Source organism: Triturus cristatus, chromosome 4_1 (assembly GCF_964204655.1).
Source record: "Triturus cristatus chromosome 4_1, aTriCri1.1, whole genome shotgun sequence".
Taxonomy (NCBI): Eukaryota; Metazoa; Chordata; class Amphibia; order Caudata; family Salamandridae; genus Triturus; species Triturus cristatus.
In genome coordinates this window covers 933,514,093-933,532,967 of record NC_140585.1, presented here as the reverse complement: position 1 = coordinate 933,532,967, position 18,875 = coordinate 933,514,093, and the positions used below count along the sequence as shown (strand labels likewise).

The 18,875-nt window shown below is 43.6% G+C and overlaps 1 protein-coding gene across 1 annotated transcript in view; it reads left to right on the top strand.

Annotated features, from left to right (window-relative positions):
- The window catches only part of LOC146855857 (uncharacterized), a 52,836-nt gene extending 34,387 nt beyond the window's left edge, over positions 1-18,449 (top strand). Inside the window, exon 3 of the mRNA XM_085653814.1 lies at positions 16,051-18,449. Within this exon, the coding sequence (XP_085509940.1) occupies positions 16,051-16,856 (806 nt within the window). The 3' untranslated portion in view covers positions 16,857-18,449. The remainder of the gene's footprint in view (positions 1-16,050) is intronic.
- The last annotated feature ends 426 nt before the right edge of the window (positions 18,450-18,875 follow it).

The window sequence follows — 18,875 nt, the reverse complement described above, 5'->3', positions numbered from 1 at the left end:
GTAGTGTGATTTACGTCCTGTGTAATACTGTGATTTTTTTTGTATATATTGTCTTGATGAAATGTATTTTTGATATTTTAATTGTGCAGAGAAATCAAATTTTAGTCTGTGATATTTTTAAATAAAACATTGTGTGAATTTTTCAAACATGAGTTAGCATTTGATTTTATATTTGTTTGGTTTAAGCTGGAAACAGCATTGGTGTAGATAAGGATAAGAAACAGATCACTTCTAATCTAGCAGATGTCTAGGTGGGATTGTAATATATTTTTTTCCTGAGAGAAATGTTGTCGCTTCACTTGCAAAGAGTAACAACCACACACAATTTTTTGGGCTGAATGCCTTGGTCCTGACAGGAGCACTCGATTAATAAACTGGAAACCACAGTTGAAGGCTCTAATTAATTCTCAACACCCAAAACAGTTGGCACGGATGTCAAATCCTGAGATGACCATAATATAATGGAATGTAGCTGGGCTCAAAAAACTTAAGGGACACGAGGAGGGGGGGCCAGTATTTGGCTACTGGTGACATTTTATGTCTTCAAGAAACTTGGGCATTGGTCCCCACTGCTCGACCAGGCTTCTACGAGATTTTTGCTGCTGCCGCGCAGCTGGGCCCTTTTGGTCGCCCATCAGGGGCTCTTTCAGTTTTCATCAAGCATACTGCCAACTTGTCTGTGATGGAGCTTGACTTTAACTGTCCAGCAGCCCAAGCGATTTGTATTCATAGTTTGAAAACAAACTTCAAACACATGGATTTGGTTGTGGTCAACTGTTATTTGAATGCTCCCAGGAATGCAAGAACAATCTTGGTAAAGCAGTTTCTCAAATCCCTTGAAGACCTCTTTGTTGATTACTCGAATTGTGAATTTATTATAACTGGTGACTTCAACATTAGGGGGCTGGGGGAGAAGACTAAGTGAGTTTTTAAGAAAAAGGCAGACTTTGGAATCAGTGGTTTTATAGATAACTATACTTTAGTGTCCGCTCAGTCTGCGTGTCAGACGAGAAATAAGGAGCTGATATTCCAGCCAACCTGCAAAAATGTATCAAGCATTGATTACACCTCTTTAACTCCAAGTTTGGCTGCACGTTTAGATCATTTTGACATTACAAATAAAGCAGAAAGTGACCACAATCCTTTAAGGAGTACGCTGAGTCTAGCCTTGAAACCAGCTGATTAAAGTTATTAATGTGGGTAACCTCAAAGTCTCAGGTTGTTTATGCAGTTTTTGTTGACTTTACGACTGCATATGACCGGGTCGATAGAGCAATGCTCTGGAGAAAACTTAGAAAAATGGGAATTCCGGATAACCTCCTTCATTTAATAACATCACTGTATTCAGAGACATGGTGTCCAGTTCAAATGGGGAGGTAGAAGGATCTTACTAGCCCAATAGCTACACCTAACAGCCTTCGGCAAGGGTGCCTCCTAGCTCACATACTGTTCTCTCTAGATCTTAGTGACCTGCCGGAAAGCTTCAAACAGGTTAACAATTTTCCACCTAAAATCGCATCTTATAAAATACACACCATGATGTATGCAGACAATGTAGTCATCTTAGATCTAACTCAATTTGGTCGTCAAATGAATTTGTGAGCACTTTCTAAATACACTGCCGAAAATGATCTAATACCAAATATCAATAAAACAAAAATTGTTCCATTTACAGGAAGGAAACGATATGTTAAATACAGCTGGACTTTAGGGGGAAAACCGCTGGAAGTTGTAAAGGAATACACATACATAGGGAGAATTTTTTAACAATCTTTGCAAAACTTGCCTCACCTGCAGAACTTGGGACGTAAAGTTGGATGTCCATTTTGGGGCACTCCTACGATTACACTCCTACACTGGCCAAAGGCACTTTTCTTCTCTTCTTCAAGTATAAAGTTCTAAGATCCCACCAGTACTATCGTATGTACTTGAATATATCCCATTAAGCCAATGTAAACAATTGGAACTGAAAGAAGGGAAAGTCCTCCGGAAACTGACTAAGATGTCACAAGCCGTGCCGGTACAAGTTCTTCGTCTTGAACTTTCATTAGTCCGTTTTTACGCCAGAGGCATTACTAATATCTTAAGATGGGCATATAACCTTATCCATGCGGACCAAGGAACCCTACGATCCCTACTAAAAATAGAGACATTTGAACTAGGATCTCCGAATTATGTATTCAGCAGAAATGTATCTATCGTTTTTAAAATATCAAATGTTACTATTGACCTGTTGCAATCTTGAACTCACGCTCACTTGAAGCTTTTTAAAAAACATTTAACACCAAGGTTAAGCTTCGATCTTGATATCCAACACTGCTCCAAATTGCTACTGTATAAACAATATGCTGAAACAATTGTATGTAAGAAAGTGCAGCAGTATATTCGTTATAATTTAAAGCATTGAGTCAGGCTAAGCATTATATTAAAGAATGCTTGATACCATCAATGTCAAACAGTGCTTAGGAACCCACTAGGTAAGATAAAAGACCCCTCACACACCAACCTAGTTGGTGTCATGCTTCATCATAGGGGTCCCAACCGGGTGGCCGAATGCCCCCCGGTTGTGCTACAACGCCTGACTACAGCGGAGCTGGTGTGGTGCAAAAGTGTGAAGTTGTGAGGTTATAAAAATATCTCTGAGAATCCTTGCCGTGAGAAAATTTATTATTGGCGGCTCAGGATATGTTAAAAACGAATATGTGATGCAACTACGAAAGGGATTATTTTCTAATAGTTGTATAGGTCTACATGTTTCAGCCCTCAAGGGGCTTTCGTCAGGACCAGTGAAGTGAGTGGCAAAGTGGAAGGTGCCACGTGAGGGGTGAAAAAAAGTTGAAAAGGTTGATTACCTACACACTCGCTAAGGTGTGTGGACCAGATGTCTGCGAACTTGCAGACACCGCAGCGGAAAAAGACCTGTGGGAGGAAAAAGACAGCACAAAGACATGTATGACAATGACACATGGTGCTGGATATCACAGTAACTATAAAATGCAATCTTACGTGCTGTGATGTGGTGGTCACTATCGGTTGATCGTACCTGTGGCAACACACACACACTGTGATAGTGTAGCATGCTGCTGAGCATTCGGTTTGTCAAGGACAAAACACTATAAGGTGCTATGAAGACACAGTTACCCTTGTTGGCTCTATATACCACGTGGTTGCAAACAGGACTGAAAACATACAGTTCAGCAGATAATAATGCATACTGTGCACGCTAATATTAATGCAGACTGTGCTCACTGAATGTCTGGTGAGTGAAGGCTTCAGGAGGGTAAGTAGTAATACTGTGAGGTTTCGTAACAGTAGGAACCCAGTGAGCGCTTGAAGGTTGCAGTGCGCGTTACTAATTAAGACTGGGTAAAAGTTAAAAGAAAGGGAGTTGTCCCGTGTACTGCGCTGGAGAAGGAGATAAAATAAAATAATTACACTATGGCTGATTTGGTTCCCTGCTCAGGATACGGGAGGGGGAGCGCTCCTCGAGCACAATTCTGTGAGGGGAAAGGTAATAATGGGCATTAGGAGGAAGGGGCGTGGAAAAGAAATACAATCCATGGGGAAGGGCGCGCGTCACCTTACTTAGTTGTAGAGCTGCACCCGCCTTACACCTACTAGGATCTCCCGTAGTCCCGGATGGTGTTGGACCCGTGGTGAGGGTTGAATAAATGGTTGAAGACTCCATGGAGTACGTGCACTCTGGCATGGGGACGAGGGCGGGGAGCAGTGTCTGCGCATGTGCGGGGACGGAGTGTCAATGTGCCGCACATGCCCGCGGGGGGAAGGGGTGATCCTCCTGTGCGTGTGCGCTGGATTGGCAGAGTGCAGCGTTTGGAAGAGAGAATGGGAAAAACTAGACAGTGGTACCCCGGGGTATACGGGGGAATAACTGCCAGGGAGAACTCCTCATAAGCGTGTGCGCTAGAAAGGGCTTTGTGCAGCGCTACGAAGCGTGGGGCAAATAAGAGGAGACTGAACATTTGGCACTGTTAGGCATATGGAGGAATAAATGCCAGGAGAGAATTAAAACTTTAGGAGGCTGTAAATAACCTGAATCAGAGAGTGAGTTGTTGAATGAATGAATGCAGGGCAGTGTCATTATCTCCTGAGACTGTTCCAAGGGATATTGTCGTTTAGGCCAGATATATGGCTTGACAGACGATATATCCATCTTTGTTCTTGTTCCAAGAGTCGGATCTGCATATTGGGTAGGTTATGGTCTAGGGCCTCTAGGACGACCCATCTGTTAGGAAGGCCCCAAGCATTGAGGACCGTGTTCACTGGTTTGGGAAGGAGAGTGGGTCTGGTAAATACAATGGTGTCCTTAATGGATTTGGCTCTTTTGTTAGAAAGGAGGGGAGGTTCCCGGTTCAGGTTACCTGTGTTCAGGATTTTCGAGTTTTTTCGGATGATTTGGGAAACCTTGTTGGTCACCGTGTTGTAGGTGGTCACACATGTTAGTGGCGGGGTTGTGGGTTCTTTGATGTAGGTTTCTAGTAAGCCTTCACGATTTTGGTTTCTGGCCCTCTTGTTAGCTGTCTTGGTTATGTGCGATGGGCAGCCACGTTGGTGCAGTTTATGGCAAAGATCCGTTGCTTGTGATTTGTAGTCCTTGATGTCACTGCAGTTTCTGCGGAGACGGAGGAATTGGCCATACGGTAGGTTTTCGCGAAGGGCTCGAGGGTGAAAACTGGTGAAGTGTAGTAGAGAGTTACGGGCCGTAGGTTTGAAATGAGTCTTGCTCATTAGGCCTCCTGATGCTGCTTTTATGTCTAGGTCCAGGAATGTGGTCTGGTGGCTGTCTGAGCTATGTGTGAAACGTAAGTTGGGGTTACACGCGTTGAGCCAATCACAGAAGGAGGTCAGCGATTCATTGGATCCTTCACAGATCAGGAGGATGTCATCAATGTATCGTTTGTAAAATTTGATTTGAGGGATGCGAGGTAAGTTGTTACTGAGAAGGTATTTGGTATCAAAGTTGAATACGTATAGTCCCGCTATGCTGGGGGCGAAAACGCTCCCCATGGAAGTACCGTACTTCTGGAGATAGATCTTGCCTTCATATTCAAAATAATTCTCTTTCAGCGCGAAAGTAGCACATTTGAGTACAAAGGAGGGTGGTGTGCGGTATTGCCAGTCGGCGTCATTGAGAGCCTCTTCCAGTACTTTGAGGGTGTCATCTTGTGGGAGGCTCGTGTACAAGCTCTCTACATCGAGTGACACCAAGAGAGAGGTATTGGGGTCGTAATGTATGTCTGCTAGAAGTCCTAAAAGATCTTTTGTGCCCTTTAGGTATGTACTGGTGGACTGGACCAATGGTTGTAAAAAATGGTCACAGAAGCGTGACAGGGGTTCCAAAAGGGACCCGATACCTGAGACGATGGGACGTCCAGGGGGAGGGATTGTATTCTTATGGATTTTGGGGACAGTGTAGAAATATGGTGTTTTGCCTTGTGTTGTGGTGAGGAATTTGGCCTCATTTTTGGAGATCTGGCCAGTCTGTTCTGCATCGTCCACCAGAGTTTGGATGCGAGTTTTCAAGGAGGGGCTAGGGTCATACGTGAGCAGTTCGTAGTTTTTAGTATCGTTGAGTAAACGTTCGCATTCTCGAGGATAGTCATCTTTGTTGAGTATTACCGTACCTCCCCCTTTGTCGGCTGGTTTGATTATGATCTCAGGGTTGTTTTTCAGTGATTGAAGGGCCATACGTTCTAGCTTGCTTGTATTTTGGAACGTATGGGGTTCCTCGAGAGCTTCGATTTCTTTGAACACTATTTGCTCATATACCAGAATTTCAGGTGGGGTGGAGCTGGGAGGGGGTATGAAGGAAGACTTCACTCTTAAGGTGGTGTCCCCTTGATCTGTTGGATCAGTGAGAGTGGGGGTATTCTCAAAGAAAGCCTTGAGCTTGAGTTTGCGAAAAAACTCTGCTAGTTCGCAGTGCAATTTGAACTTGTCAAGTTTGGTTGTGGGGGCATAGCCAAGGCCTTTTTCTAGGATGGCTGTTTCTGTAGGGGTTAGGACATGTTTGGAGAGATTGGTAATGAGACTTAGCGTGTGCTCGGGCCTGGTTGTTGGTCTCTGGTTTGGCTCTTTATTTGGGCTCCCTGTTGTGGGGTGTCTTGCCAATGTACCGTGTTCGCTCTGCGTCTCCTTCCGCGTCCTCGTCGGCCTCTTCCTAAAAAAGGCTGTGGCTGGTTCTGGTTCATGTATGATGGTGGAGGTCCAAAGGGTGGGTTCCAACCGTAGCCGAATTGAGTATGTATATGAGGGTATAAGGGTGGGTATAGCACATTTGGTCCCAAATGTGCTATCTCCAAACATGTACTAACCCCTACAGAAACAGCCATCCTAGAAAAAGGCCTTGGCTATGCCCCCACAACCAAACTTGACAAGTTCAAATTGCACTGCGAACTAGCAGAGTTTTTTCGCAAACTCAAGCTCAAGGCTTTCTTTGAGAATACCCCCACTCTCACTGATCCAAGAGATCAAGGGGACACCACCTTAAGAGTGAAGTCTTCCTTCATACCCCTCCCAGCTCCACCCCACCTGAAATTCTGGTATATGAGCAAATAGTGTTCAAAGAAATCGAAGCTCTCGAGGAACCCCATACGTTCCAAAATACAAGCAAGCTAGAACGTATGGCCCTTCAATCACTGAAAAACAACCCTGAGATCATAATCAAACCAGCCGACAAAGGGGGAGGTACGGTAATACTCAACAAAGATGACTATCCTCGAGAATGCGAACGTTTACTCAACGATACTAAAAACTACGAACTGCTCACGTATGACCCTAGCCCCTCCTTGAAAACTCGCATCCAAACTCTGGTGGACGATGCAGAACAGACTGGCCAGATCTCCAAAAATGAGGCCAAATTCCTCACCACAACACAAGGCAAAACACCATATTTCTACACTGTCCCCAAAATCCATAAGAATACAATCCCTCCCCCTGGACGTCCCATCGTCTCAGGTATCGGGTCCCTTTTGGAACCCCTGTCACGCTTCTGTGACCATTTTTTACAACCATTGGTCCAGTCCACCAGTACATACCTAAAGGGCACAAAAGATCTTTTAGGACTTCTAGCAGACATACATTACGACCCCAATACCTCTCTCTTGGTGTCACTCGATGTAGAGAGCTTGTACACGAGCCTCCCACAAGATGACACCCTCAAAGTACTGGAAGAGGCTCTCAATGACGCCGACTGGCAATACCGCACACCACCCTCCTTTGTACTCAAATGTGCTACTTTCGCGCTGAAAGAGAATTATTTTGAATATGAAGGCAAGATCTATCTCCAGAAGTACGGTACTTCCATGGGGAGCGTTTTCGCCCCCAGCATAGCGGGACTATACGTATTCAACTTTGATACCAAATACCTTCTCAGTAACAACTTACCTCGCATCCCTCAAATCAAATTTTACAAACGATACATTGATGACATCCTCCTGATCTGTGAAGGATCCAATGAATCGCTGACCTCCTTCTGTGATTGGCTCAACGCGTGTGACCCCAACTTACATTTCACACATAGCTCAGACAGCCACCAGACCACATTCCTGGACCTAGACATAAAAGCAGCATCAGGAGGCCTAATGAGCAAGACTCATTTCAAACCTACAGCCCGTAACTCTCTACTACACTTCACCAGTTTTCACCCTCGAGCCCTTCACGAAAACCTACCGTATGGCCAATTCCTCCGTCTCCGCAGAAACTGCAGTGACACCAAGGACTACAAATCACAGGCAACGGATCTTTGCCATAAACTGCACCAACGTGGCTAGCCATCGCACATAACCAAGACAGCTAACAAGAGGGCCAGAAACCAAAATCGTGAAGGCTTACTAGAAACCTACATCAAAGAACCCACAACCCCGCCACTAACGTGTGACCACCTACAACACGGTGACCAACAAGGTTTCCCAAATCATCCGAAAAAACTGGAAAATCCTGAACACAGGTAACCTGAACTGGGAACCTCCCCTCCTTTCTAACAAAAGTGCCAAATCCATTAAGGACACCATTGTATCTACCACACCCGCTCTCCTTCCCAAACCAGTGAACACGGTCCTCAATGCTTGGGGCCTTCCTAACATCAAAGGGCATTTTCCTTGCGGCAATTGTAGCGTTTGCCATATCACCGAGACAACCAAGCAACTACACTTGGAACCCGGCAAAATATGGGACCTACGCAAGCACACCAATTGCAACACAGAAAATGTTGTGTACCGGATAACTTGCCCATGCAACCTTACCTACATAGGCATGACTACTCGCAAAATAAAGACCAGGATTTGCGAACATCGCAGCACAATACGCTGCAGGAAAAATACCACCAAAATGACCAACCACTTCCTGGAAAAAGGCCACACCACCAATGACATGAGATGGGTCGTCCTAGAGGCCCTAGACCATAACCTACCCAATATGCAGATCCGACTCTTGGAACAAGAACAAAGATGGATATATCGTCTGTCAAGCCATATATCTGGCCTAAACGACAATATCCCTTGGAACAGTCTCAGGAGATCCTGACACTGCCCTGCATTCATTCATTCAACAACTCACTCTCCGATTCAGGTTATTTACAGCCTCCTAAAGTTGTAATCCTCTCCTGGCATTTATTCCTCCATATGCCTAACAGTGCCAAATGTTCAGTCTCCTCTTATTTGCCCCACGCTTCGTAGCGCTGCACAAAGCCCTTTCTAGCGCACACGCTTATGAGGAGTCCTCCCTGGCAGTTATTCCCCCGTATACCCCGGGGTACCACTGCCTAGTTTTTCCCATTCTCTCTTCCAAACGCACTCTGCCAATCCAGCGCACGCGCACAGGAGGATCACCCCTTCCCCCCGCGCGCATGTGCGGCACATTGATACTCCGTCCCGCACATGCGCAGACACTGCTCCCCGCCCTCGTCCCCATGCCAGAGTGCACGTACTCCATGGAGTCTTCAACCATTTATTCTCCCTTCACCACGGGTCCAACACCATCCGGGACTACGGGAGATCCTAGTAGGTGTAAGGCGGGTGCAGCTCTACGACTAAGTAAGGTGACGCGCGCCCTTCCCCATGGATTGTATTTCTTTTCCACGCCCCTTCCTCCTAATGCCCGTTATTACCTTTCCCCTCACAGAATTGTGCTCGAGGAGTGCTCCCCCTCCCGTATCCTGAGCAGCGAACCAAATCAGCCATAGTGTAATTATTTTATTTTATCTCCTTCTCCAGCGCAGTACACGGGCCAACTCCCTTTCTTTTAACTTTTACCCAGTCTTAATTAGTAACGCGCACTGCAACCTTCAAGCGCTCACTGGGTTCCTACTGTTACGAAACCTCACAGTATTACTACCTACCCTCCTGAAGCCTTCACTCACCAGGCATTCAGTGAGCACAGTCTGCATTAATATTAGCGTGCACAGTATGCATTATTATCTGCTGAACTGTATGTTTTCAGTCCTGTTTGCAACCACGTGGTATATAGAGCCAACAAGGGTAACTGTGTCTTCATAGCACCTTATAGTGTTTTGTCCTTGACAAACCGAATGCTCAGCAGCATGCTACACTATCACAGTGTGTGTGTGTGTTGCCACAGGTACGATCAACCGATAGTGACCTCCACATCACAGCACGTAAGATTGCATTTTATAGTTACTGTGATATCCAGCACCATGTGTCATTGTCATACATGTCTTTGTGCTGTCTTTTTCTTCCCACAGGTCTTTTTCCGCTGCGGTGTCTGCAAGTTCGCAGACATCTGGTCCACACACCTTAGCGAGTGTGTAGGTAATCAACCTTTTCAACTTTTTTTCACCCATCACGTGGCACCTTCCACTTTGCCACTCACTTCACTGGTCCTGACGAAAGCCCCTTGAGGGCTGAAACATGTAGACCTATACAACTATTAGAAAATAATCTCTTTCGTAGTTGCATCACATATTCGTTTTTAACATATCCTGAGCCGCCAATAATAAATTTTCTCACGGCAAGGATTCTCAGAGATATTTTTATAACCCTCACAACTTCACACTTTTGCACCACACCAGCTCCGCTGTAGTCAGGCGTTGTAGCACAACCGGGGGGCATTCGGCCACCCGGTTGGGACCCCTATGATGAAGCATGACACCAACTAGGTTGGTGTGTGAGGGGTCTTTTATCTTACCTAGTGGGTTCCTAAGCACTGTTTGACATTGATGGTATCAAGCATTCTTGGGTTCGTCCAACATTGATAAAACTTACATATATACAGGGGATACGGACGCACCCTACGCTTCCCTAGCTCTCTCGTTGTTCTCTACATAAGCATTATATTACTCCGTCTTGGGATACTTCCTCTAAAATCATTCACCTTTAAGTGTTTTTTAAAGGAAAAAGCTAGTAGTTCCTGTGTAATGCCAGGGAACAAGATTTGGAACACGTGTTATTTGTATATCCAAATCTGACTGTTGTAGAAGCTAGAAAGAGGTTTATACAACCAATTCGAACAAAATGTAAAATTAATTCGGTTCAGAACCTGATTTCTCTTTGTAAGGCACCGCCTAATGAATTTGTGTGTTACACTATGTTTACATTTTTAAAATCTATTATAATTTTGTACTAGAATGACATTTTACTATTTTAAATGTAATTTTATTTCTTTAATATTTTTTGTTCTCAGTCGAGAACTATATCAAACAAACTTAAACTTGAAACCAGCTGATAAAGTTATTCATGTGGGGAACTCATCTGGAGAGGAGGTAGCGAAGCTGGTTAGTAAAATCAAATGTGTATCTGAATACAAACCTAGTGTTAGTATCTCATTCAAAGATCTGGAGGCTATTATACATACAACTTATTTAGCAGGCTCCCTACAGGAGTTGGGTAGGTATATGGAGAACGTACGAAAGTATATATTGGCTCAGGAGGGCCGGTCCAAACTTCAAAAGGGGGGGCACAACCCGGTAAGGCCAGGCAATTTTTGTAAGGAAATCCTCGTATCCAGACTAACGCTACGGTAAGCGCGGCACGTGCACCGGTGCAATCCTTCTAAAAAAACATCTGCTGCAGCAGTAACATTGGCACAAAGGTCTCATAATAAAATCGTTTGGGAGATTCAGAAGGAAACAAAGGATAAGGAATGGGTCACAATCTTTCAGTTATTAAAGGATTCTAACCAAGTGCAATTTTGGGCCCACATGAATACATTAAAAAAATAGCAATATGGGCAGGGAAAATGGGGTTTCAGACACAGCTTGGGTGTGCCATATCGCTGAGCTGTATGTGGAACAGATTGACAATTAAACAGAGGCTGGAGGGTCCTACACTTCAACTTTATCTTTTAAAGAAAAGTTGGCGGTAGCTTAATAAAGTCTACAACATCAAGAGGTTTTGGAGGCAGGGTTGGGCAAGCCCGAAGAGGAGATCCAGGAGGCGGAGCATAATTTAACAAATAGTGGATAGGTGGCAAATGTATTATTAAAGCTAAAAGCTAATGGAGTCCTGGGCCCAAATTTGCTCCCAGCCGGCCTCTTTAAGGAGGTGCATGAAGATTGGGCAGTAGTGTTGTCAGCTCTCTATAACCATTGTTTTCTAAGCGCTGACTTACCAGATGGTTGGAGAGGATCAATGTTATGCCCTATATTTAAGAGCTGAGATCAGACCGCAGCCACAAATTACAGATTGTTTGCCTTACTGGATATTGAAGCTAAAGTGTATGCCCAAGTTTTACTAGAACATTTAGAACCCTGGGTGGCAGAGGAGGGAATAGTGCCATTTTTTCTAACCGGGTTCAGGGCTGGTGCATCTACGGTAGACAATATTCAAGCTCTCTCTGTCCTTAGGCATTATGCCATTCAGAAGAACAGACCACCTCTCCTGTGCTGTTTTATAGATTACAGCGCAGCTTTTGACAGAGTACATAGGGCCATTCTCTGGAGGAAGCTTGCAGTATGGGGTATACCAGCGAACTTGTTAAGAGTCATCATATCACTGTATTCAGAGACATGGGTTTGAGTGAAAACTAGTGAAAACAGTAACACAGAACGTGAAAACTAATCGAGTGCTAAAACAGGGATGTGTTTTGGCACCCATGTTGTTTAATCTGTACACTGCGGATTTAGGGAAAGCACTGGACAGTTGTAGTTTGGTCCCCCCTATTCTAAACTCAGTATGATTTCAAATAATCCACTAAGCTGATGATATTGTGGTCCTGGATCAACCAAGTCAGGTTTGCAAAGGGCTTTAAACGCTTTGAGTAGATATAATAAGGTGAACCATTTATTGGTAAATCAGTCCAAACCTAAAGTCCTGATATTCAGGAGTTACTGAAGTAAGAAACGGGCAACCTGGCCGTTGGGAGGACAGACCTTTACCACAGCAAGGCTGTATACATATCTGGCTTCTGCAGTAGCCCAAGTTAAAGATCTTAATAAGAAAGCAGCAGCTATTACTTATGGAATTGGTCACCTGAATCATTTATCAAGTAGTGCTTCAGCTGCACTCTTTCAAGAGTTATAAAAGCAACCTTACTCCCAGCATTGCAGTATGGGCATTTTGCCTATCCTGGCGCGATGGACATTGTGTTAGAGCAATGTCACATTAGAGCATCAAATAAAATATTCTTTCAACCACGACATGTCAGACGATCCAGGTTAAGACTTGAGCTAGGGCTAATAATTCAATCAATCGACTGTAAGGCTTCCTTGTTGAAATATTTTATCAGGTGTAGGGGGGGCCCCCCAAGTATTCCTTAATAAATTATTTGAAAGCAATTTATGAAAAACTAGTAAACCTATGATCTAGTTAACTTACAGAGGCAATTCTGTTCAAGATCCAGGAGTCCGCACTGGGGGACGGGAACATCCCATACCGGGCATGGAAGATGGCTATTAACAAGCAAATGAAAGAGCCTACCTGGGAACAGGATTTAGGGTCCGTTGAGTCGAGGATGGGCTCAGCCTCTAATGGACTCTATCCTGTTGGGAAGCCACAAAAATATGTGTAGGTTCTCATTAAGGAAACTACTTGGGAACAAATCCTTTATATGAGAGTGCTTGCGTTACCAATTAGAGATTTCAACCGGAGTTGGGCTGGCGACAGGGGTGATTTTAAGTGTAGTCTATGCAACAATTATCGGCAATCATTGTTTCATCTGTTATGCTGTTTCCCTCCCCTAGATCAACAAAGGAGACTACTGCTAAAACACATTTTTTTGCAGAGGGAGTTCATTCTTGTTCACAGCCTTTTGCTGTAGCAGCAGCTCACCCGGGGGCTGGGGAGATGTGCTAAATTTGTGATTTAAAAAAAAAAGAAATTAGTGGTCAATAGCTTCTCCTCCGAAATAATGTCTGTAAATAACTTACCCGTGCAGGAGTGTAAGTAAGAGACGATCTGAGGAACAGTGGGCACCTAGGATGGATGGGGCCAGGTGGTGAGGTTTAATCCTTCTTAGACGGACCTCTGGGTTTTTATGGCTCCCTAAGGAGAACAGGTAGATCTAAGTTAGGCAAGATTACAATGCAATAAGCATTTCATCTTTCCAGATTGAATTGCTCCACTGGTTCCCAAGTAAAGGATTTAGGCATTATTTTAATCTGGCTCATGTCAATATAAATTAGATCTGTGATCCTGACTTTGCTTTAGGAGTATTTAATATTTTATATGGATTTTAGTGATGATGTACTACTTTTATGATGGAGTTGACCTATTCAGACTGGGTTGGACATAGGCACTTGGTATCTTAATAAGGGCACTGTATAGGTTACTTGTAGAATGGACTATCGTTGATTATATTGTTAACAAGTCTCTGAAGATGTGTTTCATGTTGTCTGATTCTAATGATTTTATGTCTATTTTGTTATGGTTTTAATTAACTATGCAATACAATACCATTAAATGGATCCAGCACCTGTGGTTTGGTGGTGACGTGGGGCAAGGCTGAGTATAGATGACCAATGGAGAGTGCAGATTGTCCTGGTGAGGTAGAGAGATAATTAGATATGCACTGCTTTGGATACTACAGTTAGTAATTTAAAAATGGCTCTGCTTTGTTATGAGAGAGAGCCTGCATGTTTTCTACAACAGGAGTGTATCAGGTAAATAGGGTGCATATTATGAAGTCTGACTTTTTCAAGGGTGGTAATGGAGAATTGTGTAAGGCCAGCAAGGAAATTTGTAATAGTGGAGTTTCCTCTGGCCCAAACTGGAGAGACTTTAGTTGAATAAAGGCAAGGTGTACTTGAATCCTGTGGATGTGAAGTAGGTGAAAACTGGTGACTGTCGTTGTTTAACATATTAATTGTTTATGTCTTCATTTTATTCATCCAAATAAGAACTAGATTAAACCTTGATTTATCCGGGGCTTTGATTTCACTCGTACAAGGCTGTTTTGTACTGTTGTTGCAAAAAGATGAGGCTAGTTGGCGCACATGTTAAACATTTACATGTCGTAGCCAACTGGTGTGTGAAGTAATTAAGCAAACTAGCTGACTAGTATTTAATTGTTTTAAGTAGTCATTGTTTTAAACACCTTATTTCAGGTGAATATAAGTTAAATTGACTGTATTCCCTCCAAGACTGGTTTAGTATAACAGTAATACAAACATATTGTGTATCTTGAACTTCCAATGCTTGCTATGTGCTCTCCTTGTAATTAAAACAATATTAGCTTCTGCAGTGGTGCAAGGGTAAGATCACATAGTACACTGTCCTTCATTATACTATCATTTTCTTTTTAATTGACCTGCAATAAAGATTTACTGATTTATGACTCTATGGATGATAATTTCAAGATGCTGCAAAATTGAAGTTCCTGGCTGGTGAGGGGAAGGTTCAGATATAGCAGAGATGATGGGGTAGGCAAGGAGATGGAAAGCGAGAGCTTTGTGGCATCGTGCAAGCGCACTGGGCCATATACTAACAAATAGCTGCATGGTAACCTGTAATCTTAGCTTGGTCGTGGAATGTGATGGGGAGAAGGAAAACATTAACTGTAAATGGATTGCATGAGAAACCAAATGTAAATATCATGACCACAAGCAAGGTTGTGTAAAGCGAGAAGTTTGAAAGAAAGGCGATTGGGACACAGGACTGGAAAAAAATAAGGTGATGGAAAAGGCATGATGTGATATAAACGACATAAGATGCATGCTGGTGAAACCTGGAGTGGTCAACTGTGTTCGAGACATGGAGAGATCAAGGAAACGAGTCATATGATCAAGTGTACTTAGATGCCATAAAGTTAGCCACCTAGGTGAGTGTGCTCCTCGTCACGTGGAGTCACGAGAGTCCTTCTGATCGTGTTTTGCGTAGATTTGAGGTGGAGAAGTAGATTGTGAGTTTGGTTGTACTGATAGTTTCTGAGTTTTAGAGGAGATTTAATGGAAGCAGTAGCTGAGGGAGTGACTGGATGAGCCATAATATTCTTTATTTAAGGGTATTACAGGAACTGTTTAAAGACAGTGAAGCTATGTGCCAGTGAGGCGTAATTGCTTGCATAGATGGATTAATGTTATATAGAATAAAGAGTTTAATTATTTTCATCTGTAAAAGTGTTGTGGGAGTGCAAAAGGTGTTGCCTGTGAAGGGATGTGATGTATTTCAGTTGATCAAGTAAGAGAAACGGTACTGAGGGCAGTTACATGTGGGTTGAAAAGATCGAGTTGTGAGGTGGGGAAATGTATGGGAGTCAACGGTATGGTATTGTTGGGATAGAAAGGATTAGAGCTATTTATACTGTTGTGAACTGTATGGTGATACAGGGTGGGTGATGAGGCAAATGCAAGGAAGATTTGGAGGTGGGAGATGGAGTCATGCCATGCCTGATGGATGGGCTTGTGAATGATGTTGAAGAACTAAGAGGGGATAACGTGTTCTTAAAAGTCAAACCAACAACAAGTGACACAAAGCATTCCGAGCAAGACAAGTAGAGGACAGCGTAATTATAGCATGTGCATCTTTATGATAAGGAATGTGGTTGTTCATATGTAAATAGAAAAATATGCTTCAACAAATGTATACAGTATTAACAAATAACCATACATAAACTTGCTTTGTTTTATTATATTCACAGATGTGCAAGATGAGGAATCGAGACTGCTGGCTCCAGCATCATGGTTCCTGGATTACGACAGAGTTCCAGTAATAGGACGTGATGCACAGGACACATCAGTTGACCTGTCAGAGTCAATGCTTGACAAGAAGAGAACTCAACCTGATGGGAAACCTGTAGACCCAGCCATTGATTGTGTCTCCAAAGAGCCTGAGGATATCGGAAGAGCTGCTCCAACCACTCCAGCTTCCAATAGCACAGTTTCTGATGGAGATGTCGGCCGTGGTTGGAGCCAGTCACAACCCACAGAACATGCATCTTGGCGACTGACCCTGCGCCGACTGTATGAGCTGGAGGAGCGGCGAGAGCTCCGGCACCAACAGCATATGCAGCTGCAAAAGCAGCATGTGCAACTGCAACAAGACATTCTGGAACAGCAGAAGACCATCTTGCAGACTATTCAAAGCTGTATGCAACTGCAAGTTGAGCAGCAAGAGAGACACCACCAGGACTTGATGAGCATCCTACGGAGTAAGCAGGCCACCACAGGTGTTGGCAGCCCCTCAGGATTGGCCAAGCTGCCTGTACCTGGGACTCCTGGTACCTCATCCAAGATTACCATCATATCTAGTCCCCCTCACAGAGGTGCACATAGGGGACAACTCAACGCAGCTTCTTTAAAAAAAGAAACACCAAGTGTGGCTACTCACGTTTTCTCTCAGGTGACTTTAGAAGCTCCACATGAAGCCTGTGCAGCAACAAGGGGCAGAGGACGAGGCCGTAGAGGCAGAGGACGTCCAAGAGGGGCAAGGAGCAAGAAGTCGTGATTTGACTGGTGTATTTTCTTTGCACCACTTATAGCTATCGGTCCTTAATTACCTAAAATGCTGCTTTTACACTCTGATGTCACTGTTAGACAGGGGTGATCCAGAGGCTAGACAAACTAATCACAGAAATTATCCCAGGATTGGTATTTTTCAGATGTTCAGCATGAAGTAGTTTGCCTCAAGCAGAGCTTAACTTCCTGCAATAATCTGTTTTCTACAGGCCTTTCACCTTTTTGCTTCAAATCTAGAGTCCCTAACTACGATATTCTGTGCACTCCTTGATGTGTGGTCAGTAGCGAAACACCGTTACGACAGTCACCGACTGATTAAAAGGAAAGGTTTCATCTACTTGTTCCTGAATAAGACATAGCTTGCCTAGGACTCCTTCTCGTATCCTTTCCAACTTGGTTCCAAATAATTATTCTGTCTTCTGAGAAAACAGACACAAGCGGACATTAAGTGCCATCAAGATAACATTCAGATCTTAAAGGCCATGCTTTTTTTAATGATCCTTGCAGACACCAGGACGAAGTAGCAATATCAAACATAAGGTAGCATGTGCTTCATAGTAACCAGGATTGTACTTGTTATGCAAAGCAACATTTGATCTTCCAAGCCTGCCTTGTTCTCCAGGGTAGCTTGGCCAAGCAGTAAGGTCTAACTCAAAGGAGGTAGAGTGAAGCTTGAGATAAGATCCTGGTATCACATTTGCAAAAAAAGGTTGTGTCCAGACAGAACTCATTTCTATAAGAAGCCCATAAAACACATGGACGAGTACATATACGTATAATAATAATAAGAATCAAGCAATGTTAATCCTAAAACCACAAAATAACATACAAGCATCAGAGTAACAACACTGGACATTCTCTTCACACTCAATACTTAACATTGAGAATCGCTAGCTGATTATGAATGATGTGAAGTTCATAATGTGATCCTCCCATTGGAACTGGAACTTCTGAGATGTTTGAGAGTGCTAGGAGATTTATAAGCAACAACAGCATGCAAACCACGGGGAAGAAAGCATGTAGAATGTTTTAGTATTTATGGAGAACATAGTTTGTCTCCCAGTTCAAGATTGGCAGTATCCTAAGACTTGAACATCTTAAAATACAAGATGCTACGAAACAGTATCAAAGGTCAACATCCTGAAAGGATAGATACTGGAATTAAAGAAGGCAAGGTAGGGACTGACATGGGAGGTATGGGGGTGTATTTATTTTCAGGGGAAATTAGAATGTGGAACCACAGCAGACAAAGAGCAAACAGAAGGACCACTTGGAACCTATTTTCAGCTTTTTAATCAGGCTAGTGCTCAAGCTAGCTGGAGTGCTAGAACTCTGTGGAGCAACGCCAGACCAGGAAGCTCCTCTTTTGGCCCCCAGGCCACACAGGAGACAGTCCTGTGTGGCCGTACCATGAAAGATTGAGCATTGCAGATACTGGCAAAAGGCAAGTGAGGGCCTGGGGAAGTCAGACCCTCACAATGTTTAACAAAGAAAACAAAACACTGGCATAAGGAAGGAGTGTCCTCACTAGACAGTCATTGCTCAGTTCACTAACACTTGTCATTAAATTGTTCTTGGGTAACTGTCTTTTGGCCTCTGGTGAGCGAAGTGGAGGCACATTGTGTCCAAGTGTCTTGATTACTTGGGCTGGCAGGAGGAATGTACTAGGCAGGTCGGAAGTGGGGTGGCAAGCACAGCTTCATCAGGCTTAGTTCTGCCTTGTGGAAATGCCCAACATACATTTGCACTTTAAAAAAAAAAAACACAGCCAGGTCTGTACAGGTCTGTGCTTCAGTGGAGATCTACTGATGTTGGAGTCAGTCTCTAGCTTATAGTTTCAGTCCTGTTAGTTAAGCAGAAGCCTAGTACCAAGGCATTCTAAAAGGTCTCTTGTTCCCCTGAGCTTATGTGGACAAGTGTGCTGAAACGCTGTATAGCAGGTGCGCAGCGCTTGTATTTTAATTCCCTATTTTGTATCTGAGTTCTTACTTAGTTTAGTATCCCCTGT